A 22,279-nucleotide genomic window follows, 5' to 3' on the forward strand; every position below is an offset into this window, starting at 1 on the left:
TTTGCATCTTTGTTCAAGAATTAGAAACCAGAAATTTTTAGCAGGGATTTATTGCTTCTACTAAGAAAGCTTTATTGTATTATGAATATTTTTATGTGATTTGCAGCTTGATTGTAAATGTTACATTCTGGAATCTTAAACCATCTTAAGTTGATAAAAATCAACTTTTAAAATTGTAATTTACTCTAGTATAATCCTTTTTCCTGTCCTCCTTTCCTTCCTTCCTCTTTTCTTTTTTCTTTTTCATTTCTCTTTCATTCCTCTTTTATTTTCCTTCTTTCCCCTTCCTTCCTTCCCTTTTACTTTTTTCTCTTTCATTTCTTTCATTCCTCTTTTGTTTATTTTCCTTCTTTTCTCTTCCTTCCTTCCTTCCTACCCTCCCTTCCTTTTTCTCTTTCATTTCTCTTTCATTCCTCTTTTATTTTCTTTCTTTCCCCTTCCTTCCTTCCCTTCCTTTTTCTTTGTTCTCTTTCATTTCTCTTTCATTCCTTTTGTTTATTTTCCTTCTTTCCCCTTTCTTCCTTTCCTTCCTTTTTTTCCTCTTTCATTTCTCTTTCAATCCTCTTGTTTATTTTCCTTCTTTCCTCTTCCTTCCTTCCTTCTTTCCTTCCCTTCCTTCCTTCCCTAATACTCTCTAATCCACATACCCTATAAATATTATTGTGTTTACTATGATATAAATATTCAATATTGTATAAGTATTTACTATACATATAAATATTTACTATAAGTAAATATAAGTATTTACTAAAATATGCTTAGATAGACGTAAGATATGGAAATAATATCTCATGCCTATCTTAACATTCTTTAAAAAAAAACAACTTCTCCCCAAAAGAAAGAAATTTCCGACATTTGATAGGAACTCTGACTGTTGCAGCCAAGATAATAACCTTATGTGCCCCCTTTATAGATTTATGAGGGTTCAAACCGCTAAGTTGTGAGTCCGTCCTATGAATTTTTTAATTTGCACAAACTTCACATCGATTAAAAACACACGCGGTAGTTAAATTAAAATCCATTTTTGCAGAGAGAAAATGAATATCCCATAAGCCACTAAATGGATTCTGGCTATTTAAGACCTGTAATTCTCCTCCTCCCTTGGGGCTCTTGACTAAAATGATGCCACTCAAAAGATTGGCACATTAGATGAGAAGGTGGTAATAAAATAATAATAATAATAATAATAATAATAATAATAATAATAATAATAATAATAATAATAATAATAGAATGTGCAGAAATGGATAGAATAACACTTGAAATTAAAGAGAAGGAAGATTCTGAAACATGGGGTTCATTTTATCAATGCTTAAATAACAGAAAACAAGTTAGAACCTTTTAAAATGATAAGAGGATTAATTCTACCATGAGGATTTATTAGGATATGTTTATTATTAATATGATTTAGTATTAGCAATATTGTGTTGAGAAAATAGGTTATTATATGATCACTACTAATGAACATTATTATTATTATTATTATTATTATTATTATTATTATTATTATTATTATTTTACACAAAAAGACAGTGTACACAGCAAACGAGATAACAGCTGGGTTTCATATTATTATTATTGTTGTTATTACTGTTATTACTGTTACTATTGCTAAAACTAACCAGACAATACACTGTTTATATAGACATTGAATCTGTTGCTCTTTCTTTATATAGTAAAAATGAAAAAAAAATATCAAAAATAAAAAAAGATTGGCACATTAACCACTTGCTGCTATCCCCAGAAAAGCCGATTTTTAATAATAGTAATAATAACAACAATAATAATAATAACAACAATAATAATATTCAGTAGCTGGGAAAGGCAGCAGAACAGGAAGATTAAGAGAAAAAAGAGAACTTGGCAACGGCAGCAGGAAAAAGAGAGAGAAAAATACAGAATTCCAGGTTCTGCGGATTTCTGTTGCCGTGGCAATTTCTGTGGGTTGGGCTATTGAATAGCTGCCCGCCCCCTCAGCCTGTCCTACTCCACAGGGGTGGTGTTGAAAGAGCCGCTTGAAGTGCGGGGCAACCAGAGGTTAATAATAATTCTTTTTATTACGGTTACAAACCAGCATTATAAATAAGAGGCAGGAAAAAAATAATAATACACATTAATCCACAACATGCGACTGGAATTGGGGCCCCACATTTCTGTTGCTACGACTGTTGTTAAGTGAGTTTTGCCCTGTTTTACGACCTTTCTCGACACATTTATTAAGTCAGTAACACTGTTGGGAAGTTGAGTTGAGCTCCTGCGGTGGGGAAGAGAGAGTTGAGTTGAGAGTTGGGGGGAGAGAGATCCAGCCTGGCGCGTAGGACTACAAAACCCATGCGCTGCCCTGCTATGCCTGAGACGAAAAGGGCAGGGTAGCCTCCCGCCCGTGAAACAATGGGTAGCATAGTCCCAAACAGGAATAAGACGCGGCTGGAGTGGCACGGAACAGGTTGAATGTTCGCCAAAAATCTCAGCGGCGTGATACCAGTTGTTGCTCTTGGCGGAGTGAGCACCACTCAGCAAAGCTAGGGGCTTGAAATCGGTGTAGCCGCCTCGAGGTACGAATATTATGTTGGAAAATAACAGCAAACTCCCCTTCCTGTCCCCCCCCCACCCCACCCCCAGGTGATTTCTAAATGGAGAAAGACAAGAGTAGATCCAAACTTCCCTCTACCTCCGATGGGATCAAAACTCAGGTAAGAGATGGAGTTTTCATATCTGGGCTGCCAGAATCCAATTAACAGAATAACGGAGTTGGAAGGGACCTGGGAGATCTTCTAGTCCAACCCCCTGCTCAAGTGTCCAGTCAGAGCTGAAGAAGCTTCTTTGGATGAGAAGCGAAACATCTTCAAAGAAAAAAACAGAAAGTCCAGTTGCCTCTTGAAAACAAACACCTCTGGGTTTCCCTTCTAGCATTGTGGAGGTTTACCTACTTGGGTAATAAAATGTCTGCAAGAAAACCACCAAGCTCAGAAGCTCCATTTTCCTCCTCCTCCTCCTCTGAAAACCCCCTTTCCTTCTAGCACTGATGATGTTATGTAGTTGGGTCATGAAATGTCTGCAAAAAAAACAACCAACCTCAGAGAGCACCAAGGACCTCACAGTTGTTTCTCCTCCTCCTCCTCCTCCTCTTCCTCCTCCTCCTCCTCTTCCTCCTCCTCTTCTCCTCCTTCTCCTCCTCCTCCTCTTCCTCCTCTTCCTCCTACTCCCTTCTCCTCCTCTTCCTCCTCCTCCTCCTCCTCTTCCTCCTCTTCCTCCTACTCCTTCTCCTCCTCTTCCTCCTCCTCTTCCTCCTCCTCCTCCTCCTCCTCTTCCTCCTCCTCCTCCTCCTCCTCCTCCTCTTCCTCCTCCTCTTCTCCTCTTCCTCCTCCTCCTCTTCCTCCTCCTCTTCCTCCTCCTCCTCCTCCTCTTCCTCCTCCTCTTCCTTCTCCTCCTCCTCCCTCCTCCCTCTTCCTCCTCCTCTTCCTCCTCCTCTTCCTCTTCCTCCTCTTCTTCCTACTCCTTCTCCTCCTCTTCCTCCTCCTCCTCTTCCTCCTCCTCTTCCTTTTCCTCCTCCTCCTCCTCCTCCTTCCTCCTCCTCTTCCTCCTCCTCCTCCTCCTCCTCCTCCTCTTCCTCCCTCCTCCTTCCTCCTCCTCCTCCTTCTCCTCCTCTTCCTCCTCCTCCTCCTCCTCCTCTTCCTCTTCCTCCTCCTCCTCCTTCTCCTCCCTCTTCCTCCTCCTCCTCCTCCCCTCCTCCCCTCCTCCTCCTCCTCCTCCTCTCTGCAAGCCCCTTCCCTTCTAGCACTGATGATGTTCCCTAGTTGGGTCATGAAACGTCTGCAAGAAAACCACCCAGCTCAGAGACCACCAGGGACCCCTCAGTTCAACCCTGAGCTACAAAATATTCTCCTTTACCTCCACTCAAAACTGGTTGGATGTAACTCTGAGCTCTTGTCCCCTTGTAGGAGGAAGCGGACCGCCTGCTTGAAGAAGAGGCAACCATGAGCAAGGAAGTTGAGCATTTTCTTCAGGAAGAACTGGATAAACTCTTGGCCGAAAAACAACCCATCCCAGAAAGCAAGGAACTCCCGAGGAGAAGCAGCCAGGAATTCAGGTCCAGTGAGAAACTTAAGGCTCAACCCAAGAAGCTCAAGTTTGGTGTGGAGAAAACCAGGGTGGAAGAAGATCTCCTGACTCTGCTGGACGAACCATGGGACATTCCCAAGGACCCAACCCGGGGTGAGGTGGAAGATCCATGGGACAATTTATCCTTGTTCGATGAATCCATGCTGGAACTAAAGCCACTGGCGAGACGGGGAGGTCCTTCAAGGCTAGAAGAAGAGGAGAAGATCTCGGAGGAGGAGGAGGAGAAGAAGGAAGGAGGCCGGCCGTTGGAGGGGAAGGAGGAACACCTGGTCAAGATGTCAACCAAGGAAGGGCAACATCTCATGAAGCCCGTCTTCCTAGATTACCTGGAGGAAGAGGACAACCTGAAGGATGGATCCAAGCATAATTTATGGTGAGAAGAAGGCGGGGAATAATCAGGGGTGTGGGATTCTACCAGTTCGCACCTATTCGCTAGAACCGGTTGTTCACATTCTAAGCAGTTCGGAGAACCGGTTGTTAGAAGAAATTACTGGGCTAATCCTGTAAGGAAGGCAGGAAGGAAACATTCTGGTGTTGCTTACAGAAACTGCCTCCCCATTAACCCTTATTATGTTCTTGGCAGGACTAGACTTCCTGTCTCAGGAACTTCCCTGGAGTTATTTTCCCCTCCTTTGCTGGTACTTTGCTTTTGTGGAGTGACCATTCAAAGTTACAATGGCCCTGAAAAAAGTGACTTATGACCATTTTTCACACTTACGACTGTTGCAGCATCCTCATAGTCACAAGAAGCCAGGCGAGGAGATGCGTGCCTCGATGTGAGTGATATTAAGTTGGCCACGCCCAGCCAGTCACATGACCACCAAGCCACGCCCACCAACTAAGCCACGCCCACAGAACCGTTTAAAAAATGAAATCCCACCCCTGGGAATAATTCAGGTAGACATTCAAACAATTCATTCCGTCGTCGCCTGAAGTTACAATGGGACTGAAAGAGGTGACTTGTGACCGTTTTTCACACTTAAGGTTCTTGCAGTATCGCCATGGTCACCTGATCACACTTCAGACCCTTGGCAACTGTCCCATATTTATGACGGTCACAGTGTCCCAAGGTCATGGATCTTCTTTTGCGACCACCTGGCCAGCAAAGTCAATGGGAAAGGCAAGACTCGCTTAACAAACTTCCTTGGGCTCCTCTTTTACTCTTTCTGATTGCCTTTCTGAGCAATTCTGTTTATTTTAAATCTCTCTCTCTCTCTCTCTCTCTCTCCCCTCTCTCTCTCTCTCTCTCTCTCTCTCTCTCTCTCCTTTTGCTGTTTTTCCAGGTCCATGCGAAACAGCATCGGAAACATCTTTGAGCATCAACTTCAGGTAAAAGAGGGAAAGAAGGAAAGAAGGGAGAGAGGAAAGAAAGAGGGATGGAGGGAGGGAGGGAAAAGAAAGAAAGGAAAGGAGGGTAGGAGGAAAAGAAAGGGATGAAAGGAAGAAAAAAAATAAGGGCAAGAAAAGGAGGAAGGGAGGGAAGGAAGAAAAAGAAAGAAAAGGAAGGAAGGAAAAGGAAAGGAAAGGAAGGAAAAATGGGATGGGATGAGAGAGAGATATAGGAAAGGAGAGAGAGGGAGGGGAAGGGAAGGAAGATAGAAGAAGGAAAGGCAGATTGAAGGAAAAGAAGATAGGAAAGGAAGATAGAAGGAAAGGAAAGGAAAATAGAAGGAAAGGAAGATAGGAAAGGAAAGGAAGATAGAAGGAAAGGAAGATAGGAAGATAGAAAGAAGAGGAAAGAAAAGAGGAAAGGAAAGAAAGGAAGATAGAAGGAAAGGAAAGGAAGATAGAAGGAAAGGAAGATAGAAGGAAAGGAAGATAGAAAGGAAAGGAAGATAGGAGGAAGGAAAGGAAGATAGAAGGAAAGGAAAGGAAGATGGAAAGGAAGATAGAAGGAAAGGAAAGGAAGATAGAACGAAAGGAAAGGAAGATAGAAGGAAAGGAAAGGAAGATAGAAGGAAAGGAAAAGGAAAGAGGAAAGGAAAGGAAGATAGAATGAAAGGAAGGAAGATAAGAGGAAAGGAAAGGAAAGGAAAGGAAAGGAAAGGAAAGGAAAGAGGAGAGGAAAGAAAGGAAGATAGAAGGAAAGGAAAGGAAAGGAAAGGAAAGAAAAGAGGAGAGGAGAGGAGAGGAAAGAAAGGAAGATAGAAGGAAAGGAAAGGAAGATAGAAGGAAAGGAAAGGAAGATAAGGAACGAGGAAAGGAAAGAAACAACTATGGATCCTTGCAAATATCCTTTATTTTTCCTCAGCATTTGCAAAACCTGAAGGGCACCATGCAAAAGAAAAACATATCCACGCTACCCTTGGGCTATTTCAGCAAGTAAGTTCCCTCTTTTACTCTCTACAGCCTGGGAAAGCATTTTGCAATCTTTCATGGTCAAGGGTCAATATCCCAAAAAAGAAGAAGGGGACACTGATGTAATATTCCCCCCCAGCCCCCATATAAGTTCTGCTCACGGGCACGTCTTCTACCTGGACCGAGGAGTACCACCAGATGGGCTCGGCACCTGAGCCCAAATAAATGCTTTATAACTCTGGGAGAAAATCCAATTTGCAGGGGAAAGTTTGTGCCGTTGTGCTAGCTAGTCAGAGGTCTCCAAACTTGGCCACTTTTAAGACTTGTGGACTTCAACTCCCAGAATTCTCCAGCCAGCAGAATTCTGGGAGTTGAAGTCCCAAAAGTCTTAAAAGTTGCCAAGTTTGGGGACTCCTGAGCCAGCTGGTTCCTTTTTGTGTTCTTTTTAAGGGTCTACCCAGTGGCTGAAAACAGAACCAGCCATTGGGGTTTGATATTGGCAAGCCAGGATCCCTAAACCAAGTTGAAGCCCCTCTTTTAACAGACTACCATGTTAGGGTTTTAAGGCATTTTCACCCTATTCTCTGAAAGTTCAAGGGGTGGGCTCTTCCCCCCCCCACCAAGCCTACCTCGCAGGGTTGTGCTAAGCAGAAGGAAGAGAGGGACTGCTGCAAATTGTCCTCAACTTACAACCATTCATTTAGTGACCGAAGTTAAAATGGCACAGGGAAAAAAGCGACTTAGGGCCGCTTTTCACCCTTAACGAACATTTCCCTGTCCCCACGGTTGCGTGATCAAAATTTGGACGCTTGGCAACCGACTCGTATTTACGACGGTTGCAGCATCCCTGGGGGGGTGTGTGTTTCACACAATTCCCCTTTTTACGACCGTTCCGACAAGCCAAGTCCACAGGGAACCCCGACTCACTTAACAACCGTGTGACCGCAGGGATTCACTTAACCACGGCGGCAAGAAAAATGGTAAAATGGGGCGTTTAACCACTGCCTCGCTTAGCGGCATCGATTTCGGGCTCCCTTGGGGTCGTAAGTTGAGGACGAACCTTACTGCGTGAGCTGCTTTAGTAATTTCTCTCCCACCGTTGTTCTGCAGGAGGAAAAAGATCCATAGAGAGAACCTTGAATTTATTATATAAACAGGGCTCGGGTTTTATACCTGGGAGGGATTTTTTTCTTTCGTTCTTTCTTTCCTGGTTCTTGCCGATCATTTCTCTGGTTTCGGTGGCCTTGAATCGCTGCCCACCCAGCATCCGGCTCCAAGCCAGAGGGAATGGGTAGCTTGGACAAGGGAAGGACCAGCAAAATCCTTGCGTGTTCATTGACGAGGGAGGGAAGGTTGAAAGAAACGAAAAGAAAAGAAAAGAAAAGAAAGAAAAGAAAGAAAAGAAAAGAAAAGAAAAGAAAGGAAAGGAAAGGAAGGGAAAGGAAAAGAAAGAGAGAGAGAGAGAGAGAAAACCAAAGCGCATTAAAAAAAAATCACAAAATAAGTTCATGTTTAATCATCAACATTACTTTTATTTTTCTGCACCCTCTATTTTTCTACCATCAAACCCACCTATAATTTCAATTTCAATTTCTCTCCCTCTCTCTCTCTCTCTCACTCTCTCTTTCTCTCATTCAAAGGTTTTCTAAACGCCTCACCAGCAAAGGGGCTGCTGAAAAAGGAGAGGTAGGTAGGCCCAGGGATTCATTGATTGTACAACTCCGTTCGTTTTTAAACATTATGCATTTTTCTTCTTCTTCCTCCTCCTCTTCCTCCTCCTCTTCCTTCTTTACCTATTCACCACTTTTTTTCTCTTTCTCTTCTCCACTTTTTATCCCCTCCTCCCCTTTCTTCTCCTTTTCATTCTCCTCTTCCTCCCTTTTTTTCTTCTTCCTTTCTTCTCTTCCTCTTCCTCTCCACCTTATTCTTCTTTTTCTCTTCCTCCTCTCATTCATTTTTCCTTCTCCTTTTCCTTACCGTCCTCCTCTCCCTCCTCCTCCACCATCCCTCCTTCCCTTTCTCCTTCCCCTTTTCCTCCGCCTCCTTTACCTATTCATCACTTTTTTTTCTTTTTCTTCTCCACTTTTCCTCCCCTCTTCCCCTTTCTTCTCCTTCTTTTCATTCTCCTCTTCCTCCCTTTTTTATTCTTCCTTTTTCTTCCTCTCCCTCTCCATCTTATTCTTCTTTTTCTCTTCCTCTTCTCATCCATTTTTCCTTCTCCTCCTTTTCCTACCCTCCTCCTCTCCCTCCTCATCTGCCATCCCTCCTTCCCTTTCTCCTTCCCCTTTTCCTCCACCTCCTTTACCTAATTCACCACATTTTCTCTTTTTCTTCCCCACTTTTCCTCCCCTCCTCCCCTTTCTTCTCCTTCTTTTCATTCTCCTCTTCCTCCCTTTTTCCTTCCTTTTTTTCTTCCTCTTCCTCTCCACCTTATTCTTCTTTCTCTCTCGCTCTTCTCATCCATCTTTTCCTTCTCCTTTCCCTACCCTCCTCATCCACCATCTCTCCTTCTCCTTGTCCTTCTCTCTCTCTCTCCTCTTCTGCCATCCTTCCTCCTCCTCCTCCTCTCCCCCCCATGCACCACTGTTGCAAACCGAACCCAAGGCTGGAACCGTGGATGAGCAGAGCAGCCAAGTCCACCTGGATCTGCAGCGGGAGGGGGATACAGCCCAGCACACCTGGATGCTTAGCTTAGAGACTCACAGTCGCGGGCAGTTTATGCTTCCAGATGGCCAGGTCACCCCGAGGGGGAAGCAGAGGACCAGGGGGTTATTACCCCACCCCTTCTAACTGTCCCCTTCCATTGCAGCAATCTTCTGAGGAGTCGGAGCCACGCAATTGGATACCATGGTAGGGAACTGCTGGACACGGGGCGTGGTGCGGTTTTCCACGCGGAAATGTGCCCTGCGCAAGTTTCATACTTCCCTGGGAATACGTCTATGGCTGCGGGAGGGGGTTACCCAGTGGTGGGATTGAAACTTTTTTTTAACTACCGGTTCTGTGGGCGGGGCTAGGCTTGGTGGGCGTGGCTTGGTGGGCATGGCAGGGGGAAGTTACTGCAAAATCCCCCTTCCCTCCCCACCTCACTGACCTGCTTTCCAGCTCCGTTCTCCTGTGCAGGGCAACCAAAGAAAACCCAGCCAATCAGCTGGGACTCAATGGGAGGCGGGGAATAGATGGAGGCGGGGCCAGTCAGAAGGTGGCATTGGCCGGTTCTCCGAACTACTCAAAATTTCCGCTACCGGTTCTCCAGAACCAGTCCAAACCAGCTGAATACCACCTCTGTTTAGTGACCATTCCAAATGACAGCACCTAAAAAAAGCGACTTATGACCGTTTTTCACACTTAACGACCGTTGCCAAAAAAACAACCACTGGTCATGTGATCAAAATTCAAACGCATTGGCCACCGACTCATATTTATATTTTTTTGTCCTTCCAACAAACAAAACCCATGGGGGGGAAACCCTGATTCACTTAGCATCCATGTTCCTGACTTAACCACCGCAGTGGTTCGCTTAACGACGGTGGCAAGAAAGACGGTAAAATGGGGCAAAATACTCAACTTCGCAACCATCCTGTTTAGGAAGAGAAATGTTGGGCTTCATTGGGGTCGTAAGTCGAGGACTACCTGTATACTTTACATCGTGCCAAAACAAAGTCTCCTACTCGGGCAGGGGGTTGGACTAGATGAGCTCCAAGGTCCCTTCCAACTCTATTATTCTATGATCTATGATCTTAATTTTTTTGTCTGTTTTCTCTTCAAGGTTTCTGAAGAGGTCCAAACCGAAGAGGATTGCCAGCTTTCGCACAGTAATTATTTATGAATATATATTTTTTCTTTGTGTTTAGTTTTTTTGGGTTTCTTTCTTTTTCTTTTTTAAAATTTTATTGATGATTTTTTTTATTAATTACATTTCTTAGTGCTTCATAAACATCATGTTTTCTGGGTATTTAATTGGCTTAACAATACAAATTATATTCTTAATCTCCACCCCTTTTTTTCCAACCACCCGGAGAATAAATATAAATTCCACGTTTGATGGTATTCTGGGTCTACTTTCTGCTTAATTTTCAATATCAATCTATCCTTTTCTGCACCATCTAATATCTTCTTAATTATCTCTTCATCTTGCGGTGTTTCTTCATTTTTCCAATGTTGTGCAAATATAATCCTCGCTCCTGTTACGGCATGTAATATTAAATACATAATATTCTTATCTAATTTTTTTAAATTAAAAACAGTTCAGATTTAAACTCTACATGTTTCCCTATCACCTTTTCTAACCACCTGTGTATCTTTGCCCCAAATTTTTCTTTCTTAACACAAGTCCGCCACATATGATAAAATGGGCTCATCTAATTTCTTGAAACTTCCTCCAATGGTGGAATTATATTTGTAAATCTCTATGTCATTATTCAACCGTTCCCCCCATCTCCTCATAAATACGAATTTTGCAAAAGAGGGGTTTATACAGGACTGAAGTGTTCTCAAGGATTCTTCTGCCCCAGGGATGATGGGTATTGTAGTCCAGGACAACATCGGATTGGGGAAAACTGACTTGGAGTAAGTGAATTTCTTAGCAGGAGGGAGAACGAAGGGACTGATTTCGGGTGGTTTGTCTTTCTGATCTGTCCTTCTTACATATACGTTGTCTCTGTGTTTTTGTATGTGTGTGTATTTGTATTTTTGTAGAAAACTTTGAAGTCGCAGCTGGAAAGAGACCAGGTGACAGAGTATGTGCTCTTTGAAAGTAAAAACAACATGCATCATCATCTTTTCCCTCAGCTTTGAAAAGGCAAAAATAAAACTTAAGACAAGTTTATTTTTAAACAAAGCCAGGACTTTACCCAAAGGGCCTGGAACGTCCACTTAATGCTGCATGCAAAACTGAAAATTGGTCATTTCCCCAGCCAGTATGCTTTAAGATGTCTGGATTTCAACTCCCAGAATCTCCCAGCCAGTATGCTTGTATGTCTGGACTTCAATTCCCAGAATCTCCCAGCCAGCATGCTTTAAGATGGGTAGACTTCAACCCCAGAATCCCCAACCAGCATGCTCTATGATGGGTGGACTTCAACCCCCAGAATCCCCAACCAGCATGCTTTAAGATGAGTGGACTTCAACCCCCAGAATCCCCCAACCAGCATGCTCTAAGATGAGTGGACTTCAACCCCCAGAATCCCCCAGCCAGCATGCTTTAAGATGAGTGGACTTCAACCCCCAGAATCCCCCAGCCAGCATGCTTTAAGATGGGTAGACTTCAACCCCCAGAATCCCCCAACCAGCATGCTCTATGATGGGTGGACTTCAACCCCCAGAATCCCCCAGCCAGTATGCTTTTATATGTCTGGACTTCAATTCCCAGAATCTCCCAGCCAGCATGCTTTAAGATGGGTGGACTTCAACTCCCAGAATCCCCAGCCAGTATGCTTTTACATGTCTGGACTTCAACCCCAGAATCCCCAGCCAGCATGCTTTAAGATGGGTGGACTTCAACCCCAGAATCCCCCAGCCAGCATGCTTTAAGATGGGTGGACTTCAACCCCCAGAATCCCTCAACCAGCATGCTTTAAGATGGGTGGACTTCAACTCCCAGAATCCCCCAGCCAGCATGCTTTAAGATGGGTGGACTTCAACCCCCAGAATCCCCCAGCCAGCATGCTGATTGGGCAATTCTGGAAGTCAAAGTCCACCCATCTTAAAGTGGCTAATATTGGGAAAAATTGTTTTAACTGGTACTATTAAATGACTCTCTGTCTCACTTTTACTCCTGCAAACCCGTTAACTTCAGTATCTATTTTTAAAAATGGGGCAGAGATTTTTATTTTTTTTACCATTGGTTGTTTTTCACTTTTTCCAGCTAAATTTTGATCCAATTTTTCTTTTCTTCCAAGTTTGTCTAAAATTTTCAGCGAGGATTTCTTCAAGAGCCAAGACAGGGTATGTTTGGCTAATGGTGGGACTTTATTTGTGTGTTTGTCTGTTTTATTATTATTATTATTATTATTATTATTATTATTATTATTATTATTATTATTATTATTATTATTATTATTATTATTATTATTATTATTATTATTATTCTGCTCCATTTTCCTGATATTTTGTTGATTAGCAAAACGGAAGTGATGTTCCATTTCGGACACAACCTTCTGTGTATCCTTAATTCTTCTTAATTTCAGGTAAGGAGTAGCAATCAAACCCCAAGATTATCTCCATCTACCAGAATAAATCTAGTTACAGGCCGTCCTCGACTTACGACCACAATGGAGCCCCAGGTTTTTTTGCTGCTAAATGAAACCCTTGTTAAGTGAATTTTGTCCCATTTTATGAACTTCCTTGCCACCCAAGTTGTTAAGGGAACCTGTCTTGACTTGGCTGGAAGCTCACAAAAGGGGATCTCATGACCCCGAGACACTGTGACCGTCGTAAGTATGAATCAGTTGCCAAGCAGCTGAATTTTGATCACATGACCGCTGGCTGCAACAGTTGTAAGTGTGACAAATGGTCACAAGTAGTTTTTTTTCAGTGCCATTGTAACTTTGGTCACTAAATGAACCTTTGTAAGTCAAGGAAAGTACTTCATGCTAAGCACAGAAAAGCTAACCAAGCCAATTGCAGGTGGGTAGTCCTTGACTTACGACCCGTTCCATTCAGCAGCCACTCAAACATTTAGCAGTGTCGGAAAAAAGGGACTTTACAAACTGCTCCTCACACCGACGACCGTCTTGATCCTGGGCTTATACTCCACCTGCTCACACTTACGAAGGTTGCAACGTCCTGTAGTGACACCTGTCAACTCATAAAATATTTCTATGCTTTTGTTAGAGCTGCCAACAGAAAGGGAGGGGGGAGCAGTGCGGCAGCTTGCAAACCGAAAGTGCATTCCATAAATGTTTTCAAAGATAGTAACTAGGTGACTGAAGTTTCTGCTGGGCAAAATTCTAACTGGAGAGCCTGATTGATGACTCTGGGCTATGGAGGTGTCCCATTGGAGAATATGAATTACGATACACCCAGAGGGGTGGGGGGAAACCAGGGTCAAGGGTGACAATGAATGATATGTCTCCGAGTTGGCTGCACCTAGGCAGTGCCAGACATGTGCCCAATAAATCTTCTTTAAGTTTTGGAAATTTGGCTCGAGACTCGTGATTGAATTGGGGGGAACTGCCGGAATCCTGACAACACCATTGTCACCTTTCCTCGCCGGCCGCCGACAACCCCAATCGATAGAGAAGGTCAAAAAAAAATTGTGCTCACCCACGATCTTGCTTAAGGACCGTGGGCGAGTCACTTAATGACCGCGGCAAAAAAAAATAATAGTCGTAATACCAAATGGACGCAGTGGCTCTGTGGCTAAAAGGCTGAGCTTGTCGATCAGAAAGGTCGGCAGTTCGGCGGTTTGAACCCCCAGCGCCGCGTCACGGAGTGAGCTCACGTTCCTCGTCCCAGCTTCTGCCAACCTAGCAGTTCGAAAGCATGTCAAAAATGCAAGTAGAAAAATAGGGAAACCTTTGGTGGGAAGGTAACAGTGCTCCATGCGCCTTCGGTGTTTAGTCCTGCCGGCCACGTGACCACGGAGACGTCTTCGGACAGCGCTGGCTCCTCTTCGGCTTTGTAATGAAGATGAGCAGCGCCCCCTAGAGCCGGAAACGACTAGCACGGATGTGCGAGGGGAACCTTTTTACCTTTAATATCAAAAACGTTCCTGCAATGCTTCCATCTCCTTAATGATGGGTTTTCTGTTCCCTGTTGGGGATCTAAGTCGAGGACTATTTGGCTATTTGTAATCAAAATACTTCGAGTCCTGCATTTTGCAGACCCCCCAAAAACTGGTCAATGCAGGAAGACTTGGGGAGGGGAAAGAGGCTGGAAACCCCCCCCCCAAAAGACAATGGGCCGAGGAGGGGAAGCCCCCTTCTCATCTGTTGTTGTGTTTTTTTGCAGGGAGCCTCCGAAGACATCCCCGAGGAAGATCTTCCCCCAAGGTACACACGGTTGTCTCCAGACAACGGAGAGACCTTCACATCCGGGGTTTGACCCAATAAATTTGGGGCGGGGGAGGGGGGTAGAAGAAATTGGCCATCCAGGTTTGCTCTCAAGAGCAGGTCCGATGAAATTAACAAACTCCGTTAACTGGGATTCTGCTGAAAACTCAGGAGAAATCTCCTGACAGTAGAGAACCCATGGAACAGCTTGCCACCAGAAGTTGTGGAGGCTTCTACACTGGAGGTTTTGAAGAAGAGACTGGACAGCCATTGGTCTGGAAAGGGGATAGGGTTTCCTCTAAGGCCCCTTCCGACTCTCTTAATCTGCTTTTCCGTTAGCTAAGTGATGGCTTTAATTTTGTCCTGTGTCTCCTCCTCTTCCTCTTTCTACTAGTCCTGAGGATATGCCACAGCAAAATGAAGAGGTAGGGGCAACTGCCAACCACCACCCCAAATGTGTGTGTGTGTGTGTGTGTGTGTGTGAGAGAGAGAGAGAGAGAGAGAGAGAGAGAGAGAGAGAGAGGAAAGAAAGAAATGAAGGAAAAAAAAAAGAAAGAAAGAAAAAGAAAGAAAGAAAGAGAGAGAGAAAAAGAAAGAAAGAAAAGGAAGAAAGGAAGGAAGGAAGGAAGGAAGGAAGGAAGGAAGGAAGGAAGGAAGGAAGGAAGGAAGGAAGGTAGGTTGGTAAGTAAGTTTTGGCTTAAGTGCTTCGGTTGCTTCAAACGTTTTTGGGAAACTGAGCAAGGATTGCAAAACGATCTGTTCCAAAATTATCCTGTCTTCTTTGATTCGTGTCATTAATGATTGTACAGATAGTCCTCGTTTAGTGACTGTTGGCGATTACAACGGGCGTGATAAAGGGACTTTGCCACCAGTGCTTCGTTGAGAACCTGGGCGGGGCTGGAGTCGGATTGCAAGCACGGTCAAGGTTTCACTTAGCAACTGCTTCACTTAATGACCAAATGGCCAGTCCCTTGTTGTGGTTGCTAAATGAGGGCTACCTCCTCGGTCTCGCCACTGGACCTTCTTTTTACAATTGCGTTTCGTTTTTCCAAGCCTTGAGGTCTACTCCCGGTGCTCCCTGTACTATTATATCTACAAAATATTTAATTTTTTTCCCTTTCTTAATGCTTGTTCCATGTCTTTTCCTTTTTTCCTCGTCTTTCCAGGAGTCAAAACAAATTCAGGAAGAGACTAAGAAACAGGAGGGTGAGTTTTTTTTTGTTCCTACCCAGGTAACGGAAAGATCTGTGTTCAAACTTGACATTTGACATGTATCTTCCTCTTGGTTTCTAGGTGCTCACTAAGAAAGGGTTTTTCAAAATGACCATCAGACATTTAGAGTATTTCCTTTATTATTATTATTATCAATTATTATCAATTATTATCAATTATTATTATTATTATTATTATTATTATTATTATTATTATTATTATTATTATTATTATTATTATTATTATTATTATTATTATGTTCTGGTGCTAAGGAGTTCTACTCCCCCTCCCCACCTGAAATCTGTTCCAAATGCAAAACACAAGCAGAGGAGTTTCAGTTTCACAGCACCAACCAGCTTTAGTCCAGAACAGTTGAGCTAAGCCACGCCCAGGCTCCTTGCTGTCTCCCCTTTGCTCACACAGCAAATACCCTTTCAGTTTCCAAACAGCCCTCAACTCTCTCACACACTGACAGGACGCTAGCCAGGTGTAATACCGATGGATGCTGGTAGGCAGAGGCAGAAATTTTCCCCCTTATTTTCCTCCCCAAAAACTTAGTCCGACGACATAGTTGTGTAGTGAAGCATGGGGATCGAGCTAGTTATTATACAGTCCTGAAATTATTGCTTGCGCACTACAAGTAGCCCTTAACTTACAACAGTTCATTTAGTGACCGTTCAAAGTTTCAACGGCGCTGAAAAAAGTAACTTACGACTCTTTTTTTTCCCCTTCTCATGACCATTACAGCATCCCCATAGTCAAGTGATCAACATTCGGAGGCTGTGCAATGGACTCATATTTACGACGGTTGAAACCTCCCGGGGGTCACATGACCCCCCTTTTGCGACCTTCTGACAAGCAAAGGCAATGGGGGAGGCCTGATTCACTTAACAACCAGGGTTGCTGCCTGAATGACTGCCGCGATTCACTTAACAACGGTGGGAAGAGGAAAGTCATAAAGCGGAGCAAAACATTCACTTCTCAGTGAATTATCCCATAGAGCAGCAGGGCTTTTGGAGCTCAGTCGTGGTCAAGGACTTCCCTGTTATTAGCTCCTCAGATAATTCTCTCCAGGTCTCCGAGTAGATCTGCTCCTTACAACCGCCGTAAGAGTGAAGCCACCGATTCGGCAGGCCCCCCACTCCACTCCCAAAATTTAGAAATGTGAAATTCCGCTTCGTTCCCACAGACTTTCCCTTCTCCCTGGTTTATGCCAATGGCATGTCATTTTCGAGACATGTAATACAGGCCGACAACTGCCCGGCGGGAGAGAGCCAGCCGATTGCAAACTGGCTCGCTTCCTGCACTCAAAATAATGCGCCGGAGAACTGCCAGGCGCTGCTCGCCTGGAAGAGCTGGCGGCCTTGCATTCCCGGAAGCCTCCCCAGGTTGAAGCGGAACGGAGACAGGACCAAACCGGTTAATGGCTCTTTATTGCAAGGCTACATTCACAGAATTTTGCAGGCCTAAAATGTCCATCCCTGCCTCTCCCCGCCTCCTCTCGACAGGCCAAGACACTAGTCCCATGAGGGTGAACCTACGGCGGGTACATGTGGGGGGCGTCACGCATGCATGAACCGGGGGGGGCGGCATGTGCAGGGACCACGCATTGTATTTGGGGGGGATTTGGGCATGCGCACACATGCTTTGGGCACTCGGTCCAGAAAAGGTTAGCCATCACTGCACCAGGCCCTTGTGAACAGTGGTGGGATTCAACTAATTTGACAACCGGTTCTCTGCTCTCGTGACTGGCTGGTTTGGCACGGCCAGGGGTGTGACAGGCAGCACATGGGCCTCTGGCAACCCCATGGGAGCAAAAATGGGCCTTGTTTTGGGCCTAGTTAGCTGGAGGCGGTATTTGCCAGTTCTCCGAACCCGTCAAAATTTCCGCCACCAGTTCTTGACAACCAGTCCAAACCGGCTGAATCCCACCTCTGCTTCCGAACCTCTCTCTCTTTTTTCTCGAGGTTAGTCCGTGACGTACGACCGCAGTCGAGCCCGATATTTATCTGTGGCTAAACGAGGCGGTTAGTGAATTTTGCCTCATTTCTCGCCACCGTCCTTAAGCGAAGCAATGCACTTGTCAAGTTGTTAAGCGAATCCGGCTCCCCACTCACTGACTTTGCTTGTCAGAAGATTGTAACATGGCGCCCGGCTTTTCGCCGTGGTAACTGGATCCTTTGACTTGCATCGATTTCTCTCCTCATTGTGTCCCCCTTTCCCCACCCCTGTCTAGGTGCTCCTGGTAGTTCGCTGTGGCACATGGGACAGCGGACCAGTCCCTGGCAAGTGGGCCACTCACGAGAGTTTTCGGAAAACCTTTTTAAGGTGACTGTAAATGGGGAAAGGAAGAGCGCCCGACTCAAAAACAAAAACCAAACAAACACATTTTGGCAAACCGTGTAGCAGGTTTGAGAAGGATATATATATATATATATATATATATATATAATTTAAAAAATCTCATTGGGGATTTCTCTCCTGCTGGAAGGATCATAGCTATTTTTTTTATTTACAGTATAATAGTTTAGGTTCTGATAACTATTTTAGTGTTCTTGACCTTGCCAACTTTAGGATGGGTGGACTTCAACTCCCAGAATTCCCCATCCAGCAGGCTTTAATATGGGTGGACTACAACTCCCAGAATCCTCCATCCAGAAGGCTTTAATATGGGTGGACTTCAACTCCCAGAATCCCCCATCCAGCATGCTTTAGGATGGGTGGACTTCAGCTCCCAGAATCCCCCATCCAGCATGCTTTAGGATGGGTAATTCTGGGAGTTGAAGTCCACACCCCAAGGTTGAAAACTCCTTGTCTAGCTGTTGCCTTATCAACCTGATGGTGGCGTAATTTGGCAGTTTATCAGATGTCTTAACTCAAATTGTGTTATTTTCTTTTTGTGTTATTTTATTTTTCAAAGCACCCCCCCCCCCTAAATATAGGGCATTGGGTGCTTTAAAAGGTTTAGATAGATGGGCGTAGTTTTGGGAGTGGGGCTCAAGGCTCATGATTTAATTGGAGTAACTGCCGGAACCCTGACCTTGGATTTAACCAGATAGGGGAAATGATGGGTTTTTTGGGGTGTTTCAGGAAGAGTTTTTGCAAATTCGAAATTAGCCTTCGGTTTTTCACTGTTTTTCTTTTTCTTTCTCCCCCCTAGGATAGAACGTACAAGCAGAAATTTGGGAAGCACGAACGGGACTCTAAAGTGGCTGTGAGTTTTTGGTGTCCTCCTGATTTATACTTTCTGCATCTCTGCTTGGTGACGTTTCCTATCCACGCGCTTGGTTCAATCCATTTGGTCCTCCGAACCACAGAGTTTGCTTCCTCTCTGGTTTCCTTCCCATCCCCAATTTTATTTCATCAGTTGTGCAATTCGACCCCGCGCTGGCCCTGGAATATTAACGTTTTCATCTTAAATTTCATTTTCATGTTTATTTTCAAAGGCAGACAAGTTGTTTTGCAAATCACAAAACCAAAGCCAACATTTATTTGCTCTCATCACAAAATACGATTTCCGGAAAACATTCGCCATCTTCTTTTAACGACTCTGATAATCCCTTGTGGAGTGGAGTCTGGGAAACGGAATGGAGCTAGCAGAGTGTTTTTACTGGCCGGATTCCCTTCCCGTCACCAGTGCGGAGTTTTGTTTAGCAGATAATATTCTCTTTGTGGCCAGAGAGAGAAATATCTGCCTCTACCTAAGGATCTAACTCACAGCCTCCTGATTGTGAGGCCAGAGCTCCTCCCTCTAGGCCGCCGCCCAGTGGGAAGCACTACAGTGCCCATCATCCACAGCAAAGCAGAATTGCAATTCTCCCCCCTTCAGTGGGAAATGGAAAGCGGCCGACTTGATCGACGATCTGAAATTGCAAAATTTCGGAGTGGACATTTCAGAAGCTGGTCAAACCTTGGGTGACGTAACTGCCCTCACAGATGGGTGTCACAAGTCCAAATGGCTTGGGTTACGGCTGCCATTTTGACTTTTTTGACCCTCCCAGCCCCCCCCCCTTAAGACTTTCTCTTGCCGCCTCTCAGGTGCCTTTACCTCTGCAAGAATTGATGGAGGAAGAAGTCTTGGCAATCTTAAAAGCCACCCTGCTCTGTGAGTTAATTAAAACGTTAACCACTTTTATCTTTTATTACTACAGCCAAAGATATAACTGAAAGCAATTAACTTTCAGGATAGTTCCTTGACTTACAACCATTCATATAGCAGTCTGTTGAAAGTTACAATGGCATTGGGGGGGCGAAAAAAGTGACTTACAACATGTCCTCGACTTAACGACTGCTCCTCGACTTATGCCCAATGGCAGCCATCCCCATGGTTGCGTGATCCAAAATCTGTCCCCTTAGCAACTGGCATGTATTTATGGCAGTAGAAGCATTTTGTTTTGAAGGGGGGGAAGGATCAGCATTTGCAACCTTCCCCAGCTGGCTTCGGACAAGTGAGTGATGAGGGGGGGAAGGTTAGATTCGTTTAACAACCATATGGTTCGCTTAGCAACAGCAGCCATTGGCTAACCCCTCCTGTGGACAAAAGTTTGCAAATCGAGGTGTGGCTGGCTTGAGGGGTTCTGGCTTCGCCCCAGAAATTCTCTGCTCGTAAGTCGAGGAGACGATTTCTGAACAGCGACGCAGGGGAATCTTAACCACAAAATGAAGTTTAAAATTCCAAATTTGGGTGTGTTTCTTTTCTTTTTTTCTCCTCTCCTTTCCAAAACCAACTCAGCTTACCAGAGAAAACTCGGGGCGAATCACCCGCTCACCGAACAGATGGAGCAACAAGTAGACAAGCTTCACCTCCAGCTGCAAGGAAGAGGGATAATCTGAGCCCCAAACCCAGACTTGGAAGGGTCACCCCCACACACTTCTCTGTCCCTTCTCGGGAAGCCCCCTCCCTGCCCGGTCTCAACGCTGCAACTCTTTCAAAACTGAGAAGTAAAACAAAGTAAATTTAGCTTTTTTAAAAAACAAAACAAAAACCCAGAATGTTCTCTCTTTTGTCAATGAAAGTCTCGCTGTTTTATCCAAGCGTTTCTCAAGCTTGGCCACTCAGAGTTGGGTGGACTTCAACTCCCAGGATTCCGCAGTCAGCAGGCTTTAAGATGGGTGGGCTTTCCTCCTCCTCCTCCTCCTCCCAACTCCCTTCTAGTACTGATGATGTTACCTAGTTGGGTCTTGAAAGGTCTGCAAGAAAACAACCAAGCTCAAGAGAGCACCAAAGATCCCACAGTCCTTTTTCTCTTTCCCTTTCTCTTTCTCCTCCTCCTCTTCTTCTTCCCCCGCCCGCTCCTCCCCCCAAAACAAAGTCCCTTCTAGCACTGATGGTGTTGCCTAGTTGGGTCATGAAACGTCTGCAAGAAAACCACCCAGTTCAGAGACACCCTTCATTTCAACCCTGAGCTACAAATATTCCCCTTTGCCTTTCCTTTTTTCCTTGCTGCCCCCCAACACCCGTCTGAAACACACAACCCCTTTTCTCTCCCTACATTCACATTGCCAATCAAACCACGTGGGCATTGCCTGGCAGAGGGGCTGTTTCTGGCAATGCACCGTAGCTTCTTTGCATTTTATTCATCCTTCAGCTGGCTCCGTTTTGGTATGGCCGAGCCTCAAAAATGGCCTGAGATTTTCCTCCTCAAAGAATCCACCACTGGCAGCACCCCCAATTCAGATATTTTAAAGCAAGTCTTTGAGGGGCTGCCCCAGAGAGGAGGAAGGGGTCAAGCTCCTGTAGGCCAGACAAGGAATAATGGATGGAAACTGAACAAGGAGAGATTTTTCAACCTGGAAATAAGGAGAAACTTTCTGACAGTGAGAACAATCAACCAATGGAACAGCTTTCCCTCGGAAGTGGTGGGAGCGCCATCAGTTGAGGCTTTCAAGAAGAGATTGGACTGCCATTTGTCAGAAATGGTGTAGGGTCTCCCGCTTGGGCGGGGGGTTGGTCTAGATGACCTACAAGGTCCCTTCCAACTCTGATTATCTGTATCTGTTAAGTCTTGGGGGGCAAACTGGCCCAGAACCCACCTGCCAGGATTGCCGATTCCATACCACAAAAGGAAAAATGCCTCTGATCATGGGCAGAGGGCCAATCTCATGCCCCAATCACTCAGCTCTGGAAGATGAATTTTCTCGACAACGAGGACTAGACTCTTGGGCTCTTTGCGGTAGAAAGTTTTTTCTGCCCTCGAAGGAAAAGTTTTCCTGATTTTATTTATTTATTTGATTTGTCAGTTGCTTACAAGAGAATAGGTATAAGTATATACATAGTTAAGAATACATGAAATGGGTACATATAAGAAAACTAAAAGAAACAATAGGACAGGGACGGTAGGCACATTGGTGCGCTTATGCCCGCCCACTACAGACCTCTTAGGAAAGGGGTGAGGTCAATAGTAGACAGTCTAAGGTTAAAGTTTTTGGGGTTTGGGGAAGAAACCACAGAGTCAGGTAGAGTATTCCAGACATTGACCACTCTGTTGCTGAAGTCGTATTTCCTGCAATCAAGTTTGGCGCGGTTAACCTTGAGTTTGTATCTATTGTGCGCTCTTGTGTTGTTATGGTTGAAGCTGAAGTATTCATTGACAGGTAGGACATTGCAATGTATGATTTTATATACCATACTTAGATCGGACCGAAGGCGGCGTAAT

The 22,279-nt window shown here is 44.7% G+C and overlaps 1 protein-coding gene across 1 annotated transcript; it reads left to right on the forward strand.

The window, feature by feature from the left end:
- Positions 1 to 2,633: 2,633 nt before the first annotated feature.
- On the forward strand, positions 2,634 to 20,546 carry CATSPERZ (catsper channel auxiliary subunit zeta). The gene is made up of 16 exons (XM_087943184.1): positions 2,634 to 2,693; positions 3,942 to 4,495; positions 5,406 to 5,451; positions 6,374 to 6,444; positions 8,061 to 8,106; positions 9,230 to 9,270; positions 10,187 to 10,232; positions 11,116 to 11,156; positions 12,318 to 12,363; positions 14,371 to 14,411; positions 14,806 to 14,836; positions 15,578 to 15,617; positions 17,860 to 17,951; positions 18,784 to 18,837; positions 19,662 to 19,728; positions 20,356 to 20,546. Exons 1-16 carry the CDS (start codon positions 2,634 to 2,636, stop codon positions 20,454 to 20,456), a joined length of 1,377 nt encoding a protein of 458 aa, XP_087799310.1. The 3' UTR covers positions 20,457 to 20,546.
- Positions 20,547 to 22,279: the final 1,733 nt, after the last annotated feature.

The sequence above is a fragment of the Notechis scutatus genome, chromosome 14, assembly GCF_049901735.1.
Source record: "Notechis scutatus isolate UNSWTSFEM ecotype Mainland chromosome 14, rNotScu1.2, whole genome shotgun sequence".
Taxonomy (NCBI): domain Eukaryota; kingdom Metazoa; phylum Chordata; class Lepidosauria; order Squamata; family Elapidae; genus Notechis; species Notechis scutatus.

Coding starts and splice junctions, on each gene's coding strand:
- CATSPERZ (XM_087943184.1), top strand. CDS start 2,634: ATGGAGAAAGACAAGAGTAGATCCAAACTTCCCTCTACCTCCGATGGG. Junction 14,837..15,577: donor TGCCACAGCAAAATGAAGAG/GTAGGGGCAACT, acceptor TCGTCTTTCCAG/GAGTCAAAACAAATTCAGGA. Junction 15,618..17,859: donor AGAGACTAAGAAACAGGAGG/GTGAGTTTTTTT, acceptor ACCCCTGTCTAG/GTGCTCCTGGTAGTTCGCTG.